Source organism: Suncus etruscus, chromosome 20 (genome assembly GCF_024139225.1).
Source record: "Suncus etruscus isolate mSunEtr1 chromosome 20, mSunEtr1.pri.cur, whole genome shotgun sequence".
Lineage (NCBI taxonomy): Eukaryota > Metazoa > Chordata > Mammalia > Eulipotyphla > Soricidae > Suncus > Suncus etruscus.
In genome coordinates, this window is record NC_064867.1 from 3,517,800 (window position 1) to 3,543,298 (window position 25,499).

General features: G+C 43.4%; 2 protein-coding genes across 9 annotated transcripts in view; one reads left to right on the forward strand and one right to left on the reverse strand.

Annotated features, from left to right (window-relative positions):
* The window catches only part of LRRFIP2 (LRR binding FLII interacting protein 2), an 84,564-nt gene extending 82,988 nt beyond the window's left edge, over positions 1–1,576 (forward strand). For all 8 annotated transcript variants that reach the window (XM_049766417.1, XM_049766420.1, XM_049766418.1 and 5 more), the window contains one exon: positions 349–1,576. In XM_049766417.1, the coding sequence (XP_049622374.1) occupies positions 349–459 (111 nt within the window). In that variant the 3' untranslated portion in view covers positions 460–1,576. The remainder of the gene's footprint in view (positions 1–348) is intronic.
* Positions 1,577–3,623: 2,047 nt separating this feature from the next.
* MLH1 (mutL homolog 1) overlaps positions 3,624–25,499 on the reverse strand; it is a 39,927-nt gene continuing 18,051 nt past the window's right edge. The window contains 9 exon segments of the mRNA XM_049766453.1: positions 3,624–3,793; positions 4,956–5,069; positions 5,349–5,441; positions 6,148–6,312; positions 7,817–7,880; positions 8,585–8,693; positions 17,981–18,129; positions 20,925–21,262; positions 23,890–24,043. Of these exon segments, the coding sequence (XP_049622410.1) occupies positions 3,626–3,793; positions 4,956–5,069; positions 5,349–5,441; positions 6,148–6,312; positions 7,817–7,880; positions 8,585–8,693; positions 17,981–18,129; positions 20,925–21,262; positions 23,890–24,043 (1,354 nt within the window). The 3' untranslated portion in view covers positions 3,624–3,625.

Genomic DNA, 25,499 nt, shown 5'->3' on the forward strand with positions numbered 1-25,499 from the left:
TTTCAGTGTATATATTTTGGGTATTTCCCCAATTTCTCACATGCTGGGGACCCTGTATAAGGCCCTTCAGTTAACAGAGACCCATTTCCCAGAAAATGTTCAGTGGTTCTGGTTTCTGTTTCTTTTTTTTGTTTATTTGTTTTTGGGCCACACCCAGTGGCCCTCAGGGGTTCCTCCTGGCTCTATGCTCAGAACTCGCTCCTGGCAGGCTTGGGGGACCATATGGGATGCCGGGATTTGAACCACCGTCCTTCTGCATGCAAGGCAAATGCCTTACCTCCACGCTCTCTCTCCAGCTCTTACGTTTCTGATGACGTGAGTGACTGTCCTCTCTCTTCCTGTCCTCAGCTACGAACGGCACTGGACAAGATCGAGGAGATGGAGATGACCAACAGTCACCTGGCCAAGCGTCTGGAGAAGATGAAGGCCAACAGGACAGCGCTGCTAACTCAGCAGTAGGGGCCGTCCAGCTGCCTGGGTGCTACTCTGGTCCTGCCCGAGGGACTGACTTTGTCCAGACACAAACCCCTTTCAGTACTGTTTTTGTTTTGTCAGTAAATTAGCCACCTTTGTATTTTATAATTTATGAAGGAATGAAAGCGGTTTGATTCTTCGCGAACACCTTGGATTGTGTTCATAGTTTGATTCTTTTTTTATTTTCATCAATTTAGAATCAAGGTCACTCATCCGTTTACCCCCAGCTGCCTGTGCCCAGCTCTGCTGCGTGGGCACAGGTTCTGGAGGAGAGCAGTTCTGTGAGTATTCAGAGACGCTTGCAAGCAACCTCAGAAAACACAAGTGCCTTCTCCACAGTGGGATTCAGACCTCAGCGATGTCCAGTGGTCAAAAGACACTGTTGTGTTAGTCTTCCGATTTTAGCGAAGAAACAGTGTCACAGGAGGGAAAACTATGTTTTTCTAAAATTTATATGTTTGGAGAATAAAGACCTTTTTTGGTAAGATATTTAAATTTATATAAGAAAACATTAGAAAAAGAGATGGGAAGTGTATATAAAACTTGCTTTGTTGCATGGGGCAGGGGACAGTATGGCCTTAGAGTCTTCAAGAGCAAGGGCCTTAGCTGATGTACGTTGTCAAGTATTTCACCTGCTGCTGCTTTGTGGATGGAAACCTCAGACAAGCCCAATGCGGGAGGCCCGGACAGGGCCCAGGCTAGCAGATGGGAAAAGTGCCTGAAGATTCCATTAAACACACTTTGCTGACACAACTGGCTGCTGGAATATTTTGTTAAAGGAGCCTTTACGACAGCTCACAGCAAGCTTGCCCCACTCCTGCCCTGCTCCTTTTGGAAAAATAAGCTGGAATCAAGAACTTTTTCTTCTATGAACTTGAGTCTCTTAAAAGAAACCTAGGTTTTGAGGTTTTAGCACAATGCGCCCACTCGACAGGATTTGTGGTTCTTTTGCTTTCACAATCTGTGTTTTAAGGACACGAGTATTGTATCCTCAGTATGTTTACATAGACAGAATATTGGGTAAATTTTAATGAATCAAAGCCCACATAATAAAATTAGACTTGAAACTAGGTAATAAAGTTTAACTCAAATGTGGATAAAATCTCTAATATTCATTTTTTAGCCTTCCTTTTTAAAACAGAATTCAGTGTTCTGAATTAAGACGATCTTTTTTATACCTTTCTAGCAGTAACATCTGTTGCATCACGTGGGGGGGGGTGGTGGTATGTGAAGTGCAGAGACTTGTCATGAAATGCAGGTTTTCCCTCGGGCCCTAGGCCCGCTTCCCAGTTTCATCAGTGGGCCTGGGGCTCACGGATCTCATTTTTGAGGCCCTGGCCTTTCGTTTTTGAAAGCTTCAAATGTTAGCACCTGATCTCGTCTCTTTCCTGGCTTGACAATAAGACAGTTACGCTTTACTGAATGGCTCCAATGCTTTGCATGGATTTTCTGTTCTTATCCAGAGGCTTCTTCACTGAGTATAACAGACCTCGTACCTCTAGACCTGCTTCCTTCCCCTCTGCAGCTGCCTGTTCCTGTTAATACAGTTATTAAGGTGGCTTACTTGCAAGTATTTCAGTTAAGTTTATACTTTTACATCACTTTCAAACAGTGTAACTTTTTTCTTAACTGGTTTTAGGTAACATGGCTGTACTCAGTCAGGGCTTGCTCCTGGCAAGCTTTGGGACTATGAGGCATTGGGAATCAAACCTGGGTCAGCAAAATGCTTATCCGCTATGCCATCTCTTCAGCTCCATCACTTTCATTTTTCTCAAGCTGGCCCGATCTGTAGCCATTAACCAAGTGGGCTGGCACTAAAAGTCACAACAGCAACAGATTGTGTAACAGACTCTTCCCTCAAGTTTTCTTTTCTTTTCTTTTCTTGGTTTTTGGGTCACACCCAGCAGTGCTCATGGGCAACTCCTGGCAGGCTTGGGGACCATATGGGATGCCGGGATTCGAACCACCGACCTTCTGCATGCAAGGCAAATGCCTTACCTCCATGCTATCTCTCTGTCCCCCCACCCCCAAGTTATTTTCATTGAGAATGAGTTAACTGGGCCAGAAAACATTTCTGGACAGACTGAACTGGGATGTAGTTCTTGCAGAATGGCTTGGGTTTGGTCTCCAACACTATCTCTGAGCACCACTAAGTATGGCTCCTAAACCAAAGATTATTTGTTTTGGTTAGGGCATCAATAAATCAATTCAGTGGTTTCCATAGTCAGTGCTATTAGAGAAAATGACATGTTCCGAATCTCTTTTATAAATGCCTGAACCAATAATACATATCACAGATAACAGAAATCTACCAGAATAAAGAACATTAGATATCATAAAGGTTTTTGTTATTATTATTTTTGTTTTTGAGCCACACCCAGCAATGCTCAGGGTTTACTCCCGGCCCTGTGCTCAAAAATCACTCCTGGCAGGCTTAGAGGACCATATGGAAGGCCTGGAATTGAACCCAGGTCCATCCAGCCATCTGCATGCTAGGCAAACACCCCACTGCTATGCTGTTGATCCAGCCCCAGGTTTTTGTTTTTAAGAACAATTCTCATTGCATAGCTCGGGGGTCTTCAGACTACTTTTGGCATTTTTTTGTTTGTTTTGGGCCACACCCCATAATGCTCAGGGTTCTCTTGGCTATGCGCTCAGAAATCGCTTCTGGCTTGGGGGACCATATGGGACACCAGGGATTGAACAGACGTCTGACCTGGATTAGCCGCATGAAAGGCAAACACCCTATCACCGTGCTTTTACTCCAGCCCCTACTTTTGGTATTTTTTTTTTTTGGTTTTGGGGCCAAACCCGGTGATGCTCAGGGGTTACTCCTGGCTATGTGCTCAGAAATCACTCCTGGCTTGGAGATGCCAAGGAGCATATGGGATACGGCGGGGTGGGGGAAGAAGGGGATTGAACCAGCGGTCTGTCCAAGGTTAGTACATACAAGGCAAACTCTCCTGAATCACTGCTCCGACCCCTACTTTCGGTATTCTTTACAAAATCACACGATGGAAGCTTTAAACTGTAATGACATTCAATTCTGACCAATTCAAGCTCCCATCCTCATACAGGGAAGAGTTCAATGGCAGACATCCGGAGACCAGAGAAAGCATCCTGCCCCAGGGGCAGCCATCAGCAGCCACAATTAACACCGCTCAAAGACTTTGTAGAGGTCAGGCAGGTTAGCAAGCTGCAGAATGGTCCCATCTTCCGTGAAGTGTTTACAAGGCAGAAGGTGCGAGCGGAAGGCTTTATAGACGATGTGTTCCACAGTCCATTTCCATGGGTTTGTTGTCGAACCAGACACTTCGTTCTAGAAAACAGAGGTAAATGTCATTCACGTCCCAGTATTCACTCACTTCCCAGCTAATGTGCGAGCCTTGGCTGTGACTTCTGAGCTGGAGAAGCATCCCATGTAGATAAGTCTGTCAGGGATCCTTTGGGTTGACAGACACGACACATCCCAAAGTGGTAAGAAATGGAAATAAAGAATGAGGATTGTGGGGCCTGAGCAACAGCACAGTGGTCGGTGTTCACCTTGCACGTGATCGACCCAGGAGCGATTTCTGAGACAGAACTAAGAGTAACCCGAGTGCTGCCAGGTGTGCTCCCCCCAATTTAGATTATTTGCTCTACTATTCCTTTCCTTTAGCTCAACTATATCCATGCCATTGTCCTTTTCATCTATGTTTTTATTCAAGCTATGAATGTCTATGAGTTTTCTTTATAAGCCAACTCTAAGCTGAAAATACCATTGTTGAAAATACAGTAGTCCACTGAACTTGAGAAACCGAAATCTTAAACTGGTGCGCTGGGACCTTGTAGTTTGGGAAATTGCTACAGGGTCTTCCTAGCGGTCTGCACAATCTACCAACCGGTTCCGGTGCCCACTGAGCATGCCTTTTCCAGCTTCCTCCCCTTTGAACAGAGACAGAGTTCTTCCCCTCAGGATAATTAAGCATCATGGAGATGGCTAAATAGATGGGCTATTAGAGAATCAGAGGGGACTTGATTCTTATAACACTCCCCAAACAAATCCTCTAAGTGGCTGGTGACTGAAAACATTATTGGAAAAGATAGAAACGTGGGCATGCAGACCCTTTCTGTGTTAGGCTGACATTCTCCAAGAGGACCTGGGAGTTGAACCAGCTGGCAAAGCATGTGTCCTGTACAGAATGATGCAAAAACCATCCAATGGGGAGACTGGCCCAGAATCAGAAGAAAGACCCCTAACCTGTGATGCTGTTACCCAAATTCCCATTTACTTAGACTGTGACGGTGCATGTTTTTACTTCCTTTAATGACATCACTCTTGTAAACTAGAAGAGAGGAATAAAATACATGAATAAAAGCTGACCATCATGTTGAAACCTAATGTCCCATGAAGTTCTCAGACTTTAGTAATGAAGCTCAGCACATGAATATTATGTTATACCTGACCCAAGCCTAGAATGCCAGTGTCCATTACTATGTACCTGCAGGCCTGAGAGAGTGGACTCCTCAGACATGTACTGCTTCCGGATGGAATAAAACATAGCACATTCTTTACTGAGGCTTTCAAAACAGTCCTTTTCTTCATCCCAATTCACCTGGTCAAACAAACAAAACATCCAACTCAATACCTTTACATAAACCAAGTAGGCACTTGTGACATTTCAATTCTATGGGGAGACTAAATTTAAAAACGGTGTTCTGAACTGCTGAGTATTGCTGGCAAGAGTGTGATGAAAGGAGACTTCAATTCTTTTAAAATTTCTATCGTTCCACAGGAAGGCATGATGATGCCTCTCCTTCCAACAGACACATTCAGATCCTTGTGTGTAGCATTGTTAAGGACAGTGACCCCTTAGGCAAGGACAGTGACCTACCTCAGTGGCTAGCCGCAAGATGAAGATAGGCAGGCCCTCCAGAGGGGGGACATAACTGTCGATCAGAAGTGGTAATCCGGTCAGGTTTCCTTCCTGCTTGTGCAAGAAAGGACCAGGGCACAAGAAATCATGTTGTTAAGAGTTCAGATTAACCCCACCTCTCCAGGGCTTGCTTCAGGTCTTCCTGAGGTCCCTACCAGTCTGGGTGAACAGGTGCTTGGCTTGGCTGAACCCCAGGGGCAGACCTACAGGGAAGATCCCCAGAGACCTAAGCTTTTATAAAGCTTTCAGCAGAATCAACCACGTTTTTCTTTTTTAATTTTGGGCGATTCTTAGAGGTTACTCCTGGCTCTGCACTCAGGAATTACATCCACTGGTGCTTGGGGGACCAGTAGTTGGGTTGACTGCATGAAAGGCAAGCACCTTATCTTGTTGTACTGTAATTCCAGCCCCCACCTTTTCTTTAGACTTGCTCACCAACCAAAGAGTACATCGAGGTGTAAAGAGTCAAAGGTGGAAGAGGAGTAGGAGGAAGTAAAGGAGGGAAAGCTAGTCATAAATTGACTGGCTCCACGGACTTTGATATTCAGCATGTTCCTCCAAGCCTGAGTGGGGGATGGCAGGGACGGTTAACAGGAACAAGCAGATGGACCAAGACGGTCTGTGCATCATGCTCTGATTATAACAGAAGGGATGGGGAGATGGTGCAGAGGGCTGGTGACACTGACTGGTCCCCCCAAGCACAGCTCCCCGACACAAAGGCCTAACGAACAAAGGCTTGAAAATGATCCTTCCGTACCTCATCAATTTCGAGGGAGAAATAGTCTGCCAGCATCTCAGCCTTTTTCTTGAGAAACTCGACAATGTACTCGGCAAGGCCTTCTTTGGGGCCATCTTCCTCTGTCCAGCCACTCTCAGGACTGTCCAAGGCCAGCATAGCAAGATCGAAGAGTGGCGCAGGCTCCTGGGGAAGAGCAAGAGCACCGAGGAATCCACATGCTGAATCTCAAAGCTCAGGGAATCTAAATGCAGCCGAACTCCACAGCACCACTATCAGCTCAGCACGGCACAGAGCCAGTTGCAGTAGCAGGTGGGAACCCTACACCTCGTGCTCGCCCAGACCCTTCCCACCCCTCTCCTCCACCCCTGCCCTCGCCTCCCCAGCAGCCATTTTCGCAGAGGTGACCTAGAACCCACTGAGCATGAACATACCAAGACAAACATTTGCTTTCTGTGTAGCTCTAAGGAAACCATTTATTTATTTATTTATTTATTTATTTTGGTTTTGGGTCCCACCCAGCAGCGCTCAGGGGTTCCTCCTGGCTCTACGCTCAGAAATCGCCCCTGGCAGGCTCGGGACCATCTGGGATGCCGGGATTCGAACCATCATCCTTCCGCATGCAAGGCAAACGCCTTACCTCCATGCTATCTCTCTGGCCCCAGGAAACCATTTCTTCTAATATTTCTAGACTGCCTCAATAAAATAACTGTGAGTCATATGGCTCCTGTGTAACTAGAGTATTTCAAGGGGCCACAGGTCAAAATCATGTAATAAGGTCCATGGCATGAGATTTGGATGCAAACATTAGGATAGAAAGGAAGGAAACAAGTTCAGAAATGGGTCATAGTGGAAAAAGGTTGAGAAACACTGCTTTGGAAAATGCTTATTTTCTTTAGTGGATTTCTTTTGGCGGGTGTGTGTGTGTGTGTGTGTTTAGACACTCAGGGGTTACTCTTGGTGTGTGTGTGTGTGTGTGTGTCTGTTTAGACACTCAGGGGTTACTCGTGTGTGTGTGTGTGTGTGTACGCGCGTGTCTACACCCGGCTGTGTGTGTGTGTGTGTTTACACCCGGCGACTCTCAGGGGTTACTCCTGGCTCTGTGCTCAGAAATAGCTCTGGACAGGCTTGGGGGGACCAGATGGGATATTGAGAATTGAACCACCATTGGTCTTGGGTCAGCCGCATGCAAGGCAAACGCCCTACCACTGTGCTATCTCTCTAATCCTGACAATACTTATTTTCACTTTCAATTTTTACCAAGCTTTCTTGAGCGTGTTTGGCCTCTTTAGTAATAATACTTAAGTTTGACACCATATGTCTCTTTTGCTTTATATAAAACTATCATTGTAAAGAAATCACGATATGTAAGCCATGTAATACGGAAATTTGTAATACTACAAATAAAATACTAAAGTAGAGCTTATTTAAAAAAAAAAAAAAACGATTGATTGATTGGTTTTTCGGGCCACACCCAGCGACGCTCAGGGGTTACTCCTGACTCTGCACTCAGAAATCGTCCCTGGCAGGCTGGGGGACCATCTGGGATGCCGGGAATCAAATCGGGTCCCTCCAGGGTTGGCTGCATGCAAGGCAAATGCCCCACCTCTGTGCTATCTCTCTGGCCCCAGGTAGTGCTGTTTTACAGAAGTAACTAGCTGTTGAAATGTGAAGCAGAAAGCAAACTTACCGATAACCTTAGAACACCAAAATTGGCAAAATCATAAATGAGTATCTGGTAGAACAGTTCTTCACTGAAAATAAAAATGAAGACTTTTAAGAAAAAAAAACTGTAATGGAGACCCAAGGAACAGAGATAAAATGGAAAAAAAAAAAAGCCCCTGAAATAGATAGGATAAAGTGATGGTTCTAGTTTGTGGAGGAACCTGGTTAAGCACCTAACAAAAACCCTGGTGTTTCTAAGAGCTGGGACCTGCAGGTCACCAGCCAGACCCTCCACACACAGGTCTAAAGTTTGGCTCTTTGGCTGTCTTCTCATGTCAGTTCTCTTTGCAAATCTCCCTAAACCCACCCCTACCCCCGTTCCATTTATTTTTTAATTAATTTATTTATTCTTGCTACATTCAGAGATGCTTAGATTCCTAGCTCCTGGAAGTACGTGGGGGGGGGCATATGAAATGTTGGGGATCAAATCCAGCTTGGCCGTGTGCAAGACAAGTGCCGTATCTGCTGTACTATCATTCTGGCCTCCCCCTAATTCTTGTTTTCATAAAAAGAAATTACCAGATAATGTAGCAACATCTCACTCAACATATTCGACCCGGGATAACTGTGTAGAACAGCACCTTGCCAGTGGTCACAAACAGGAAGTGCTTTGTGCCCAGATTTGAACTCACTGTCCGAATCCCACCCAGCTGACCTAACTTCATGCCACTCTGCTCCCACGGCTCTCCCCTGAACTGTCAGGCAGTTTCACTTCCTCGCACTCATGATTTACCTAAGTCTGGTGGTGTTGAGAAGGTATAACTTGGTCTGATGCTGTACCAAGGCCCACTGAGGAGTCACACAGCCCACAAATGAGTGGTTGTTCAGCATCTCTCTGAGGGCTGGAAAAAACATCAAGTCACTGATTGCATCTTATCCATGCCTTTTCATACTTGAAAACATCAAGCACCTGAGCTAAGGACAATGTGAAGCAGAAGCCTGTGCTAAAGCTCCTGCTGAAACAGGTAAGATCAAATCTAGCTTTTATTTATGTATTTCTTTTGGGGGGGGAGGGGCCCACACCTGTGACGCTCAGGGGTTACTCCTGGCTATGCGCTCAGAAATTGCTCCTGGCTTGGGGGGACATATGGGAAACTGGAGGATTAAACCTCGGTCCATCCTAGGTTAGCGTGTGCAAGGCAGATGCCCTACCACTCGTGCCACTGCTCCAACCCCATATTTATATACTTCTTAAATGACTGATTTCTGGGTTACAAATGGCAGTGCTCAGAGTTTACTCCCAGCTCTGTACTCTGGTACATATTTGGTGCTGGGATTCAAACTGGAGTTAGCTACATGAATGGTAAACACTCGAATGCCCCACCCCTACTATTTCTCCCACCGTTTTTGTTATTGGCCACACCTGGTGGCACTTGGGTTATTCCTGGCAGGCTCAGGGACCATATGGGATGCCGGGGATCGAGCCTGGGTTGGTCGCGTGCAAAGCAAATGCCCTACCTGCTGTGCTATTGCTCTGGCCCTCTCCCACTTTCTTATCAGTGCAGCAGAATTACCAAAAGATTAATGACTCCCATGATCTCAATCTAAGAGCTATTAAAGATCTACTCCCAGAGACACAGTCAGAGTACTGAAGTCAATTTTATCTAGACACCAGAGTAACCTTAGATATTAAGTACTTTAGGTCCAGAGGCTTGTATACAAGTGGAGAAACAAAGAAGAAGAGAAAAAGACTTCAAAGAATCTGAAAGAGCAGAGGGAGACCTAAGAGAGAGAACTTGCTCAACACGGGAACCTGACTCAGTGAAGGAAAGTATGTCAAATGCCCACTCAAGACTTGGAGTTGGGAGCTAAGAAAACCACAGCCACAGAGAACATAACCATCAGCTGGTGCGCACACCGGTTTTGCAGCTAGGATTTCAACGAAGCTGACTGAATCCTTGACACGGACAGTCTAGTTTAAACGGATGCATGCCAAGGCTGACTGCTCCAAGTCCTGGACAAAAATTGAATTCTTATTTAATGCACGCACTTCAAATAATCCCCACAGGAAGGTAATGGGGACGAATAATTAAAAAAATTAACAAAACTCACAGACAAGTCATGTATAATTTTAATTAGAGGTTGATTAAGGTGCTGAAGAAACCAGAGAACGGTAGCAGCAACCATTTCAGAGATTGGAAATAGCACCAATGAACAGTGTGTTCAGTATGCTCAAGATATTAAAATAAAGAACGCTATATATACATATGTACCAGAGTTCCAAAAGAATCAGACAATTTCTTTTGATTTTTGGGCCCCAAACCTGGTGAGACTCATGGGTTACTTCTGGCTCTGAGCTCAGGAATCAATGGCCGAGTGTGGGGAACATATGGAATGCTGGGATCAACCCAGGCAAATGCCCTACACTCTGTCCTATCATTCCAGCCCCAGAACCAAACTGTTTCTAACAGAAAACAGTATTTCATGAAATTAAGTCAAGATAAAATTAACTTTAATGTTCATGTTGAAAGATTTGAAGTGATTACCTCCTAGATGCATCTCAAGAAAGACAAAGAGATGGAAAATTATTGAAGTCCAACAAACCCCATACCCAGCATGTATAAACACTGTGGGACCCCAAAGAAAGAGGCCAAGAAAGCACTCAGCAACAAAAGTGAGGCCACTACACAATGATTAAATATGCTGAGTTTTCAACAACAGAAACTAAAAAATTAACAATACTAAGACAAAATAATGACAAACCTAGAATTTTATTATCACTAAAGTTATTTTTGGTGTGAGGCTGAATGTTCTGATCACACCTGTGGTGTTCAGAAACCTAGCCAGCCAAGTGTTTTACCAAGTGCCTTTCCAGCCCTAAGCTGGAATTTTAAACGCAGCCAAAAAAAATGTTGAAAAACAAAGGTAAGTTAGACAAAAACAAAGCTCAGTATGCCACCTAAGTTCTCAACACAGACCTTGGAAAGTTTGAAGGGAAACAAGTATGGGTACTAAGAGACAAAAATGACAATGTGTAATAGAACAGAAGATGTTCAAACACTAGGCACAGAAGGTGATATCCAGATGAAGTCCAAGTGTTTTAGGAGATAGTCAAGGAGTCTATCTTTATTGCAGTTAGGATTTCCTAAACCAGATTAAAAAAAATCTTTAAAGAACAACTCATAAAAAATCTGCCACATCAAAAACTAGTAAGTTCCGTTAAAAAAAAAACCACAATTATTTATATAAAACATGCATCTTTAACGGAAGAAAGATGTTTTCATGTAACTAATTACTACCGACCATATGTTAAGAACTTCTAAAATCAGTTAGGAAAGCCCCAAAATTATAAAAGCAGACAAAAAAAAAAAAAAAACCCCAAAAAAAACCCCCATCTGAACGATCAAAGAGGAAACATGTTTATTCAACTTTATTGTTAGGATCTAATGTTTGCTTTAGAATGAACTGTAATCTAGCTTTGCTATAAACCTAAGTATAGCAGTGACAGGCTCAAGTTTCCAGGAACAAAAATATGCCAAAACGGCCAGTTTCAGGAACTTAGAGGGCATGTACCAAACACAGTTAGATAAACTAGCAACACCTGGGGACCTGTGGGCAGACAAGGGCACGGGAGGGCACCGAGTGGGAAACCAAGCCACTCCTCTATTACTTCAGCTACCCCAAAGCCTTTAAGACAATATTACACTCTAGATATCTAGACATAAAAGGAAACATCCTAGACAACAGCCAATCAACTGTGATGGTTTGAAGCCTCTGGAACCCTATTAAAGGAGCTGAGAGCTCGGTAAGTGTCATTGCCTTGGAAGGTGACCCCAGCAAGCTGCTAAATAAACTCCCAGACCTTACTGCAGTTTTTTTTGTCTCCCAGTGGTCTTTGTGGGATGGATCTTCCTTGAAGAATGTCTTGGGAGGAATTGCATTAAATCTGTACGCTTTGGGGAGTATTCCATTTTAATGATGTTAATCCTCCCAATGCATGAACAGGGTATGTGTCTCCATTTCCTTGTAACCTCTCTTATTTCTTGAAGCAGTGTTTTGTAGTCTTTTTTTGTTGTTCTTTTGGGCCACAACTAGCAGCACTAGGGTTCCTGCTAGCTCTATGCTCAGAAGTTGCTCCTGGCAGGCTCAGGGGACCATATGGGATTCGAACCACTGTCCTTCTGCATGCAAGGCAAATGCCCTGCCTCCATACTATCTCTCCGGCCCCTGTAGTTTTCTTTGTATAAGTCCTTCACTTTTTTTTTTGTTTTTTGTTTTTTTTTTTTGGGTCATACTCGGCAGCTCAGGGGCAGCACTCGGGTTCCTCCTGGCTCTATGCTCAGAAGTCGCTCCTGGCAGGCTCAGGGGACCATATGGGATGCAGGGATTTGAACCACCGTCCTTCTCCATGCAAGGCAAACACCTTCCTGCTGTGCTCTCTCTCTGGCCAAAGTCCTTCACTTCTTTAGTTGACTCCAAGGTATTTGAGTTTCTGTGGCACTAATGTGAATGGGATTTATTCTAATGTCCATGTCTTGTCTGTCATTATTGGTGTATAAGAAGGCCATTAATTTTTGCGTGTTAATTTGTAGCCTGCCATTTTGTTATCTGAATCTATTGTTTCTAGAAGCTTTTTGGTAGTCTTTAGAGTTTTCTAAATATAGCAGCATGTCATCTAAAAACAGTGAGAGCTCGACTTCTTTCTTTCCTACCTGGATGCCTTTGATGTTTTTTCTTGCATAATTGCTATGGCAAGTACTTACAGTACTATGCTGAACAGGAGTGGTGAGAGGGGGCCTTGTCTTGCACCAGATTTTAGAGGAAAGGCTTTTAGTTTATCTCCATTGAGAAGATTTGCGATGGCCCTGACAATTATATTGAGAAAAGTCCCTTCCATTCCCATGCTGTTAACAGTTTTTATCATGAATGAGTGTTGGATCTTATCAAATGCTTTCTCTGCATCTATTGATATGATCATAGGTTTTTATTTTTTCTTTTGTTGATAAGGTGTTGTTATGTTGATTGATTTATGTATGTTAGACCATCCTTGCATTCCTGGAATGAAACCTCCTTGGTCATGGTGTATATGATCTTCTTGAGGAGGCGCTGGATCCTATTTGCTAGGATTTTGTTGAGGATCTTGGCATCTGTGTTCATCAGGGATATTGGTCTGTAGTTTTCTTTCTTTGCACATCCCTGTCAGGTTTTGGTATTAGGTTGATGTTAGCTTCATAAAAACTATTTGGGGTGAAAGGGAATGATAGCAATTCCTCTTGAAAGTTTGAAAGAATTTGTTAGTGAATCCATCAGGGCCTGGGCTTTTGCTTTTAGGAAGACTTTTGATTACCATTTTAATTTCCTCAATAGTGATGGGCTGTTTAGATATGCTAGACCATCCTGATTCAATTGTGGAAGATAGTAAGAGTTCAAAAATTTAGGGCCAAAGAGATAGCGCAACGGTAAGGCGTTTGCCTTGCATGCAGAAGGACAGTGGTTCAAATCCCGGCTTCCCATATGGTCCCCTGAGCCTGCCACGAGCGATTTCTGAGTGTAGAGCCAGGAGTAACCCCTGAGCACTGCTGGGAGTGACCCACAAAGCAATAAATAAGTAAATAAATAAATAAATAAAAAATAAATAAATAAATAAATAAATAGGGCCTGGAGAGATAGCACAGCGGCGTTTGCCTTGCAAGCAGCCGATCCAGGACCAAAGGTGGTTGGTTTGAATCCTGGTGTCCCATATGGTCCCCCGTCCTGTCCCCCCACCCCCGTGCCTGCCAGGAGCTATTTCTGAGCAGACAGCCAGGAGTAACCCCTGAGTACTGGCGGGTGTGGCCCAAAAACCAAACAAAAAAAAAAAAAAAGAGAGAATTTATCCATGGGGCTGGAGAAATAGCATGGAGGTAAGGTGTTTGCCTTGCATACAGAAGGTTGGTGGTTTGAAACCTGATATCCCATGATCCCCCAAGCCTGCCAAGAGTAACCCCCGAGAGCTGCCAGGTATGACTCAAAAATAAAAACAACAAAAAAGAATGTATCCATTTCTTCCAAGTTCTCTTGTTTTGTGGCAGTTTCTCAGAACAGTCTAGGATTTGCCCTTTGAAGATCTGCAGTATCTGTAGTGATTGACCCTGTGTATTTCTAATCCGGTTTATTAAGTTTCTCTCCCATTCTTCGTGAGCTTTACGAGTGGTTTATCAATCTTGTTTATTTTCCCAAAGAACCAACTTCTTTCATTGATCTTTTGGATTGTTTTTTGAATTTTTTGAATTTCCACTTCACTGATTTCTGCTTAAAGCTTTGTTATTTCCTTCTGCCTTCCTATTTTTGGTTCATTGTGTTGATCCTTTTCTAATTTTATAAGCTGTGTCATTAAGCTATTTATGTAGGCCCCTTCTTCCTTCCTGATGTGGACTTGCAAAGCTATAAATTTTCCTCTTAGTACCACTTTTGCTGTGTTCCAAATTTTAATGATTTGTTTTTTTCATTCGCATTTGTTTCCAGGAACCTTTTGATTTCCTGTTTGATTTCATTATAGGGGTCATTCTTGGCATTGGTCATGGAACCAGGTGGGTCAAGTATTGATTTCAGGCATCCTGCATGCAAAGCATGTCTCACACACACACACACACACACACACACACTCACACACACTCACTCACTCACTCACTCACTCACCACACTTACTTAATTCAAAGAATTTAAACCACACCCACCACCTTCCTTCCTTCCTTCCTTCCTTCCTTGTTCCTTCCTTCCTTCCTTCCAACCTTCCTTCCTACCTTCCTTCCTTCCTTTCTTTCACTCACTCTCTCTTTCTCTCTCTCTCTCTCTATCTCTTTCTTTCTTTCTTTCTTTCTTTCTTTCTTTCTTTCTTTCTTTCTCTCTCTCTCTCTCTCTCTCTCTCTCTCTCTCTCTCTCTCTCTCTCTCTCTCTCTCTCTCTCTCTCTCACTCACACACACTCACTCACTCACCACACTTACTTAATTCAAAGAATTTAAACCACACCCACCATGAAGGTGTTAGGGGAAGAGGGAGGTGTTGAAAATTCCTGGACCAACAAATTCCTATGTATGTTTTGCTATACTTTTAGAAATGCTTGGCCATCACAAATGAATACTCAGATTTATTTTTTCTTGGACTATAATGGTGGTGCCTGCCAAAGTGCATGAGGTATTTGGACTCTAATACTCATGGCTTAGTGCTCAGGGGTATCCCTAGATAGCTCAGAAGTATGCGTGCTAGGGATCAAACCCATGGCTCCTGTATGCAAAGCATGGACACTAGCTCTTTAAGCATCCCTTTAGCTAAGATTATCGCCAACGTCTGGTACAACTCTCTGCCCCTACCCACATTTAAAAATGGTGGGTTTTTGGTTTGTTTGGTTTGGTTCAGTTATTTTTAGAAAAAAGATCTCTGTTCCCACTAGAAACTCAATGTTTCTACAAGTTGCTTTATGTAGGTGGGAAAAATTATTATTTTAAAAGATGAAGAGCATCAAATAATTTTGAATAATAAGGCACTGGAGGAAAGAGAAAGCTATATAATTCACTAAAAAAAAGTCCTATTTTTCCATATAGATTTTGTAAGGAACATCTACAGAGTTCATGGCACTTTCTCAAGTCTCCAAATCCTATATTTCAATCCTCCTCACAGACCAGCCACAGCACAGGCATTGCCAATGGCTGAAAAGAACAAATGTTCCTGAGAGCCAAAGCTGAAGCTTGAAGCTGGTCAGATTCGAGCTCACACAAAGGCTCTCAGGGAATGGTCTTGAGAAACAACAAGGAAAGCCAAAGATGCAGAATAGGAGACCTGTCGGGTCCAAAGATTCTCAAATTGTGGGGCACCACCACAGGGAGAGGATGAATATGGGGGCTGTGAAACATTTTAAAATGTACCTGTGAATTTTACCAGAGTTTGATCAGTATACGGATTTTATATGTGATATACCTGGAGTTATGTAAAAATTACTTGGAAGGGGGGCCGGAGTATAGCAGATAGAGTGTTTGCCTTGCCTGTGGCTGACCTGGGTTTGATCCTCTGGCATCCCATATGGTCCCCCTGAGTACTGCCAAGAATGACCCCTGAGTACAGAGCCAAGAGTAATTCCTAAATCCCTGAGCATTTGCTGGATGTGGCCCCAGAACAAAACAAAATTACTTAGAAAAGGGTTCTTCAGGGTAAAAGCTGACAAAGCCTGTGGCTTGCTAGCCTCTTGTCCTGCCTCCCAGCAGCCCCATGATTCAGCCCTGGTTTTCAGGCTGCTTGTCTGCACCCCATGCCTCTCTGTACCCCATGTGGTGGAGTTAGTTACTTACTATGAACCCCCACAAGCATGGAGCCTATAAAATAAAAGGTTTAATTTCTTAAAAAAATCATAACTTTCTCAACCTATTCATTGATTTACAATTTTGTGGAATTTCTAGGAATTTAGCTCTTATTCATTTATATGTATGTGGGCATCACACCTCACAAAACAAACTAAAAATAAATACCAAAACACACTCAAGAGATCTAAAAAAACCAACAAAACAAAACAAAATACGAAAAGCTATCCCATCTGTGTGTGTGGGTAAACAAAGAAATACAGGAAGAGAACAATATATGGTCAAAGTCACTGGGAATAAAGATTGTCTACTGAACTATGCTTCCATGGTGTCTGGGACACTGAGGGAAGGACGTGGACTTACTGGTGATGGGTCTAGTACTGGAATGATTCATGCATGAAAATATAATTAACAGAACTAATAGTCTGGTACTTCAAATAAAATGGATTTTTAAAAAAGAGAAGAGCACATGGGAAAGGAAAGGCACCAGGGCTTTCCTGAGAAAACAATATACCTCAGTAGCTCCAGTATGCCCCAACTCAGGTGGGAGTGGCCACTCCCGTGGTGTTCTGGGAATAGGGGTATCCTCTGGCCAAAGCCTTGCCTTCATGAAGCACCCCAGAAGTGCTCAGGGGACCCTGCTGTGCCTAGCTCAGGTCAAGGGCCTTGAGTTTGCTCCATTCTTTTCGAGCTACCACCTCAGCCCTTCATCTCCTTTCATTCTTAAATTCAGAGTCCAGAGTAGCAAAAACCAAAATGGAGCTCTACATGCAGTTATCTGAAAAATGATTTCTCATGAAGAGGACAAGGGATTCATTGGCAGGAAATAACAATATCTACAGAGAGCTGGATAGAAAGTTTGAGAAGCTGAGAGCAAGCATTAACACATAGGAGGCCTGGATTTGGCCTCCAAACAAAATGAGGGAAATAAAAAACCTCTATTGACCTTTTATAACAAGGATTTTTGTGGACATTAATTTTGTGGATAATTCCCTGCTTTAAGTATTGCCTTCAAAAAAAAAGGGGGGGGGGATGGAGAGATAACACAGTGGTGTTTGCCTTGCAAGCAGCCGATCCAGGACCTAAGGTGGTTGGTTCGAATCCCAGCATCCCTTGTGGTCCCCTGTGCCTGCCAGGAGCTGTTTCTGAGCAGATAGCCAGGAGTAACCCCTGAGCACCGCCAGATGCCTTCATTTTATGAACATCATGCATGTCTCAGATACATCTGGGCCACATTCCAATCTCGGATTTGTACTTAGTGGCCACTTGAGGCTGGCTTCCATTCTCGGGGGGACCATGAAATATGGGGACCCAAGTAATTGGGTCTCCTGCGTGTAAAGTATGCACTCAGCCCATTGAGCTTTTTCTCCAGCCCTCAAGTTTCATTTCTGATCAGAACAATAACCTACTAGTGTACAATGAATCTCACTTTATACATGAGGGAAAACGAGGCACGAAAAGTGTAAGTCACACAGCAGTAGTTTTTTTCCTGAGTAGGAACATTGGGCCTGCCAAGGCGAGGCACTTGCAAACCCCCTTCAAAACACAGGATTAGAATTTTGCCAGAGTCCACTGCTGCAAGCTACAACTAAAGTAAACTGAAGATTATTTTCAACAACTGCCTTATTCTGACTCCTGAGATTTGATTAGACTACCAATGAATTCTAATTAAAAGCAGAGACTATCGCCCCCATTCTCTCCTAGTGAAAACCGCATCTGTCAGCCATTGCTGCAGAAACAAAGGAAAGTTCCCTCACACAACGCAGTGGCCATCCTCAGAGAAAGGCTGTCTGCATTTCCCAGCTCCACAATCACAGTACCGCACCCGAGTCCCAAGCAGACCTCAGCACTTACGTACTCTCATGTCCCCGCTGATTTATTTCTTCCTGGAGACTCAGAACACTGGTGAGGTTAATGATCCTTCTCCGGGGGGTACAAGCTGCAGTCATTTCCTTTCTGGAATCATCTTCCACCATTTCCACATCAGAGCCTTCCCGCTGTCTTTTTCTACATTGAAGAGAAGGACTCTTCAATGGCAGATCATTACTGTTCTTTAGTATTAGTATTATTGTTCTTTTAAACTCAAGCCAAATTCTGTGCATTGCCTCTTGGAGAAGGGCGCACCTTCTCTCTGCTGGTTCTGCACCAAATGTGGAGGCTTCCAATATGAGAACTACAGATGTCCGAGTAAGCCAGTCATGCCAAATCTCTCTCATTCTGTCCTCTGTATATTTATCATACCAGGCTCCACTACAATATAAACCACAGCCACAAACAAGCCCATAGGCATGAGTGAACCAGCTATGCCAAGTTTCACTCATTCTAGTCTGTCGTCCATCCATCAGGCAGTGTTACAATGCAAAGCACAAGACCAAGTGCCTGCTCTCGTCAAGCTTGAGAGCCGGAGTTCCTGAAAGAGAGCTCCTAAATTTAAGTAGCAAGAAGTACAGTGATGAACGTAAGAGAAAGGAAAGAGAACACTGGGGCAGGGAGAGGAGAGAGGGTTTTATTGATTTTAGGCAGCATGATTTCTAATACTGTTAATGATAGAACTTTAAATGAAAAGAACCAAGGAGGCCTCTGTCAAGAGAAGCCTGAGAATTGAAAGCTGAGTGACTAAATGCCAGTCTTCTTCAGCCACAGAGAGGAGACCGAGGGGGTGAGCTGCTCCTTGAGTGAAGGGAGTCCCAAGAGTGGTGTGGCCAAAGCGCCAGCAGGGTTTATCCCAAGCACATGGAAGTGTAGTGTAGTTTTCAGTAAGGACAATACCACCCGGTTCAGGCCGGCGAGGATTTTCTTCACTGCCCTAGGATAAACAATCTGCAGTGCCTGTTCCACAAATGTACAAAACAGAATTCTAATACTTCCCTGAATGATTATGAAGAGAATGAATGCCAAGTATCTGGCAAGCCTTAACTTTCTCCAGGGAAAACAGCTTTAGAATCTATAGTGATTGGCTGACTAAGAAACAAGCAAACTGGAAGTAAATAACTCATTTAAGCTCCAACAGCCAACTTTGACCAGGGTTCTGGTGGCCTCTGTAGGAGTGCATGTAAAAAATAAAATCCCCTGATTTTATGTTAATATGTACCTAAAATAATATTGTCAATGATATGTAAGCCACCATGATTAAAATAAAAATTATATTTAATAAAATAAAAGAAAATATACTTGAAAGTGAAAATAAAATAAAATAAAATAAAATCCTGGAGTAGGAGAGAGTACAGAGGTGAGGTGCTTGCGAAGAGCCAACTCCAGTGGGATGCCTGGTACCATGTGTGGTCAACTGAGCACCTCTAGAAATGACATCTGAACACAATCAGGATCAAGCTCTGAGCACAACTATCCCCACCTCCAGTGACCCTTTCCGCCATTACAAACACCTAGTCCCCACAGCTGACAACTCAGGGAGACATCTTTAAAGAAACAGAGGGACACTAGAAATGCCACTTAATCAGTTATTTTTGTTTTGTTTTGTTTTTGGGTCACACCCGGCAGTGCTCAGGGGTTCCTCCTGGCTCTACGCTCAGAAATCGCTCTTGGCAGGCAGGCTCGGGGGACCATATGGTGCAACCTCCCGTGGGAGGCCCCCGACCCGCGGGGGTGTGGAAATGAAGGTTGCTAGTTATTAGTGGGTTCACCCAAGCAGAACCGACCTGTAAAGAAGAACTAGAGAAGTTAGTAAGAGAAGCCCTCAAGACTGCACATGCTGTTCAAAAGGGATTTATTGTCGGGGGGGGAATCAGCTTTTAAGGGCTGAAATACGTCAGAAGGTGTTACAAGTTTTCCACCAATCACAGTTACAAGCATTCATTAGCATAAGCTGGGGCAGGTAATAGGGAGGGGCAAAGAGGTAGACCTGAGCACGTTTTACTAGAAAGCATAAGATTCAAACAGAGTTCTATAAATTATACTCAACAAGCATAAATAGAACATCAGCTATAATCCTAATAACCTTTTGCTAACACAAAGGCAAGTTGCTCTATATTTTTCTTTCTGGCTGGATGTATTGAGCTGCTTTGAATTATTTCAGTATTTGTCTATTTCCTTTGTTCTCAAGGCATGGGCGCCTTTGGTCACGTGGGTGACCAGATTAGGAATTACTGAGGTGTCTTATGTTTTAGGTTTTATCAGCTAGGCTCCCCACAATATGGGATGCCAGATTCGAACCACCATCCTTCTGCATGCGAGGCAAATGCTTACCTCCATGCTATCTCTCTGGCCCCACTAATCAATCATTAAAGCTTTTGCTTTACTACCAGTTTATGGATCTCAGGGAATTTTAAAATTTGAGCTGAGGGCTGGAGTGGTAACGTAGTGGTAGAGCATTTGCCTTGCACGCGCTAACCTAGGACGGGCGCTATTTATCCCCCCAGACCCCCCACCCACATCCCATATGGTCCCCCAAGCCAGGAACGATTTCTGAGCACATAGCCAGGAGTAGCCCCTGAGAGTCACCGGGTGTGCCCCCCCCAAATAATAAAATCTGAGCTGAAAGGAGAGCAGCTTTGAGGAGGATAGAGAATTCTTTAGCTCTTTTACATTTCATCCCTAGTCACTTCTGCTGTTGAGTCTTTATCAAAACCCACTACTAAAACGAAAGAATAAAATTTCTGGTACTTTTCTGAAATGTTCTTAACTCATGTCTAGTCGTACAGACATTTTCAAGATCTCAGTGGTCCCTGGGAACCCGTCATGCCTTGGCCAAAGGCAGACAGATGATGCTAGAAGCCCCTGGAAAGCCCATAATTGAGGCACTTTTAGACAAGGACAGAATTGGGCTTTTCCCAAAAAATGCATACCTGGGATTGTCTGGACTAGAAGGGGGACCTCGTTTCTCTAATTTTCCCAAGGTCTCCTTTGTGGCAGCCTTGTCAGGAGTGGTGGGGAGTTCAAGCATTTCCTCGTCTTGCTGCCTGGCACTGCCACCAACAACAACCAGCTCATCTTCTGGGCTCAAGGCCTTCGGCGGAGCGGGTGGGGTCTTGTTCAAGGGCTGGAGAAAGGCATCGAGCTTCTGTTCCCGAGAGTCTGTGTGAACCATCTGATAGGCATAGACCTTGTCACCACTTCCAGGGGTCACACCTGTGGCAGATTTCGTCACCTCCCCAGAGGGGCCAGAGAGACCTGGTAGTAAAGTCTGTGTCCAAAAGGGCGATAGAAGAATTAGGGTGATAGAAGTCGAAATGGCTAAAAAGAGCAGGTATAATAATAAGTTATCGTTACAAAGTTCTTAGAGAAGCAATTAACCGAATTTCCCCCTGCCAATAGAAGATAAATAAATTGTAGCAAAATATGCTTCTCATTTATTAACCATAACAATGTAGTATTAACTACACAGATGGTGTTGAATGTTTTCATTCTTCCAAGTTGAAATTCTGTTTCCATTAAACAACACATTATTCCTCTTAGTAAGCATAATTCTACTCATATTTTTAAATATGCATTCTTTCCGAGCTCTGTGTACCAGAAGTACCTAAAAGCAATGACCACCCAGTCTTAATGAGGGACCCCTGATCTCAGATTGTAATTTCTAAGTACCACTTTCTACTCTGTAGTTTCTTGGAGAAATAGCTAATTCTAGGGTTTGGGCTGGGGAAGCACAGAGAGTCACAGCAGCCTTTTCTGCCAGAAACAGGGAAACTATTAAACACGAACAGAAATCTGGACGAAAGAGCAAGAACAGCACCGCAAAGGGGCTTCCACTGGCCTAAGAGGGGATAATGTGGGCATGAATAAAGCAAGTAGTACAGTGTGGAAGGTGCTTGCTTTGAATGTAGCTGACTTGGGTTTGGTCACTGTACCCCAGATGGTCCCCCAAGCCTTGCCAGGAGTAGTTCCTAAGTACAGAGCCAGGAATAAGTCCTGAGTCCAGCCATAGTCCAAAAACCGAAGGAAAATGGCTAAAGTATGGCATCATATGTTTTTAACAGCTAAACCAAAATACCAAGAGAAAGAAAAAGGAGAGGGAGAAAGAAAAGGAGGAAGAGAAAGAAGAAAAAGAGGAACACAATTATTAAATATTGCTGGAGATGAAACGCTTGTAGCAAGATACTTCTAATTTATTATTTAACCATAACAACGTAGTATTAACTACACAGATGATGTTGAATGTTTTTATTCTTCCAAGTAAAAATTCTGTTTTCATTAAATACTAACAGCATTTCTGGTGACCCCAGCTCTTAGTAGACATAATTCTATTCATATTTTTAAATAAATATTATTTCCTATCAAATAGACTAATGTATCCTTTGCCAATTACTAAAGGGAACAGCTGTGCTTTGAGATATGAATTATATTTTGAGGGACTCTATAACAGCTGACAAATGAGGAAAGTTACAGAAAAATTTAGTACTAAATAAATGATAAGAACAAAATCCTATTTATTTTACTTTTACAGTGATGGGGACTGAATGTAGGTGGCATGCACTTTAATGCGAAACCACATCCTCAATCTGGAAATCAGACTCTGGCAATCCTTGAGAAGTAATTGTCAGGTCCTGATCATCAAGTGAATGGCGAAAAAAACTAAGCGACTGATGGGAAACTTGACAGAAGGGATGGGGCAGCTGCTAGTGCAATTATCTGCAGACCAGAATCAAAATGTAAGGGCCGGAGTGATAGCACAGCAGTAAGGCATTTGCCTTGCATGCTGCCAACTTGGTACGGTCTGATCCTTAACATCCCAAATAGTCCCCCTTGCCTGCTAGAGTGATCTGAGAGCAGAGCTAGGAGTAACTCCTAGTGCTGCCAGGTGTGCCCCAAAAACAAAACAATCACTCATTTAGCCAAAAATATGTATCTAATAAAGCTTCTAGAGATAAGTTCCACTTTATAGTTACCAGTAGCATTCACCTCACTGGTCATAGGCTCTCCCAGAAGCCTTGTTCTGCTTACACTAACCGATAATGTATTAGGGAACTAGGGAACAGCTCTATGTATCTGTCGCTGCAGGCTAGGCTGCTATTCCTGTCAGGAGCTCGTTCCTTTCCTAAACCCAGGACTGCCCATGATCATAGCCAGCAGCCCTGGCAGGGAGCCTGCAGATCCTAGGAGCCAAACTGCTTGATTTAGATGGGTAAATGAAGCCCTGAAAAAGAAAATATGTTGGGATTCCAGACTTGGCTGATGATAAGGCATGTATGAGGTGTACAGACATGTTCCATTCTTTCTCTGACTGCTCTCAGTTCTGGGATTGACCCATTCCACCTTGACTGAAGAAGACATGGAGGCAAGGAAAGTCACTTGTGTTTCTGCCTTGAGACACTGTTTCCACTATGCGACTGCCTGGGCTTAGACCTCACTCTGACCTGGCCGGCCACATTAGCAGACTTCTCCTGAATGTCTCTTCTTAAATAGAGACAGGGTCACACAATAGGGCATCTGCTTTGCTGCTGGCAGCTTGTTTTTGTTTGTTTGTTTGTTTGTTTTGTTTTTATTTTAGGGCCACACCTGGCTGTGCTCAGGGCTTACTTCTGGCTTTGCACTCACGGATCACTCATGGTTGGGCTCACAGACCATAGGCAGTGCTAGGGATAGAACTTGGGTCGGCCACGGACAAGGCAAACTCCCTCTCTCCTATACTATAACTCTAGGTCCTTTGCTGCTGACAGTTTGTTTTCTCAGGAAGTCATCAAAAGGCTCAGATGGGGGCAGGAGCAGCAGTACAATCTTTCAGTCAGATTCCAGAGGAAGGAAATGTTGCGCAGAGCAATAGCACAATACCTCTTGGCCACCCGGGAGAAGAGCCAGCCAGAGGCCTCTCACCTGAGTGAAGTACGTGCGGGAGGAGTTGGATCCCAGGAGCTTGCCATCGATGTGGCGCTGCACCTGCTCCAGAATACTGTCCTCATGCAGAAAGTGAACTTCGTGCTTGGTGGGGTGTACGTTGACATCCACATTCTGGAGGTTGATTTCTAAACTGGTGAGGGAGGAAAAAGGGAATGACAGGTTACCTTGGGGAGTGGGGGAAAGACTCTATACTCATTGGGCACGAGGTGGCTGGAAGCTTAAGAGAGCCCAGATGGCATTATTGGTCAGTATGTCCAAGTCCAGCCTGAGTGAGTTGAGCTCAAATGTCAATTCTGCTCTGTCAACGAGCCATGGAGCTCTGGCTGGGTGACAGCATCTCTTTGCCTTGGGGTTTTCAGCTGTAAAGTGGATTTAAAATACGGTCAGGATAAATTCATGCAACATTCTTTGCCTGTCCTTAGCATATTCATTATATGCTTTAGAGCAGTGGTCCTCAAACTATGGCCTTCGGGCCACATATTGTATTTGTTCCCACTTTCTTTTGTTTTTGGGCCACACCCGGTGACATTTAGGGGTTACTCCTGGCTAGCTTACTAAACTTTCTGCTAGTGCTTCAATGAATTCATTGTGAGTCAATAGTTTTCAAAAATATTCTTTCCTTTCTCTTCCATCTCTAGTTTTTCTTTCAATTTTCTATTTTTTTAAACATGTTGCTTATCAGTTATGTCAACTATATAATGCATTTTCTTTAAATAAATTAATTAAAAAATAGAAAAAAAATCACTCCTGGCTTGGGGGACCATATGGGACGCTGGGGAATAGAACTTGGTCTGTCCTGGGTCAGCCACGTGCAAGGCAAACACCCTACCACTGCGTCGCCGCTCTGGTCAACTGTTTTGTTTTTTCATTTCAAAATAAGATATTATATATGTATGTATATATATAAATATATATTATATATTAATTAATATTATATTATATTTATTATATTATTATATATTATAAATATTATATTATATATTATATATATATATGCAATGTGCATAGGAATTTGTTCATAGTTTTCTGTTTTTTACTGTACTCCGGTCCTCCAAAAGTCCGAGGGATAGTGAATTGGCCCCCTGTTTAAAAAGTTTGAGGACCACTAGTTTAGAGTCATATAAAAATTTAAACTGTTATTAACATCATTCGCAAACTAGCAGAATTTCTTATTACACTATCTGGGGTAAGTCACTGGACATTTCTCATCTGTAACTATTTTTTAAAAAGAAGCTCCTGGGGTCAGAGAGATAGCATGGAGGCAGGGTGTTTGCCTTGCATGTAGAAGGATGATGGTTCGAATCCCGGCATCCCATACGGTTCCCTGAACCTGCCAGGAATGATTTCTGAGCAGAGAGCCAGGAGTAACCCCTGAATGCTTCTGGGTGTGACGCAAAAACCAAAAAAAAAAAATAAATAATAAAAAAATAAAAATAAAAAAATAAAATAAAAAGAAGCTCCCTTATTTTTCAGTACCGGATAAAGATCAAGCCAGGAATATCGGCGAGGGAGCTTTCTGTCAAAATTTAAAACAGAGGTCAGTTTAGAGGCAGTACCAGCTATGAACTCCAAATTCATTTTTTCCC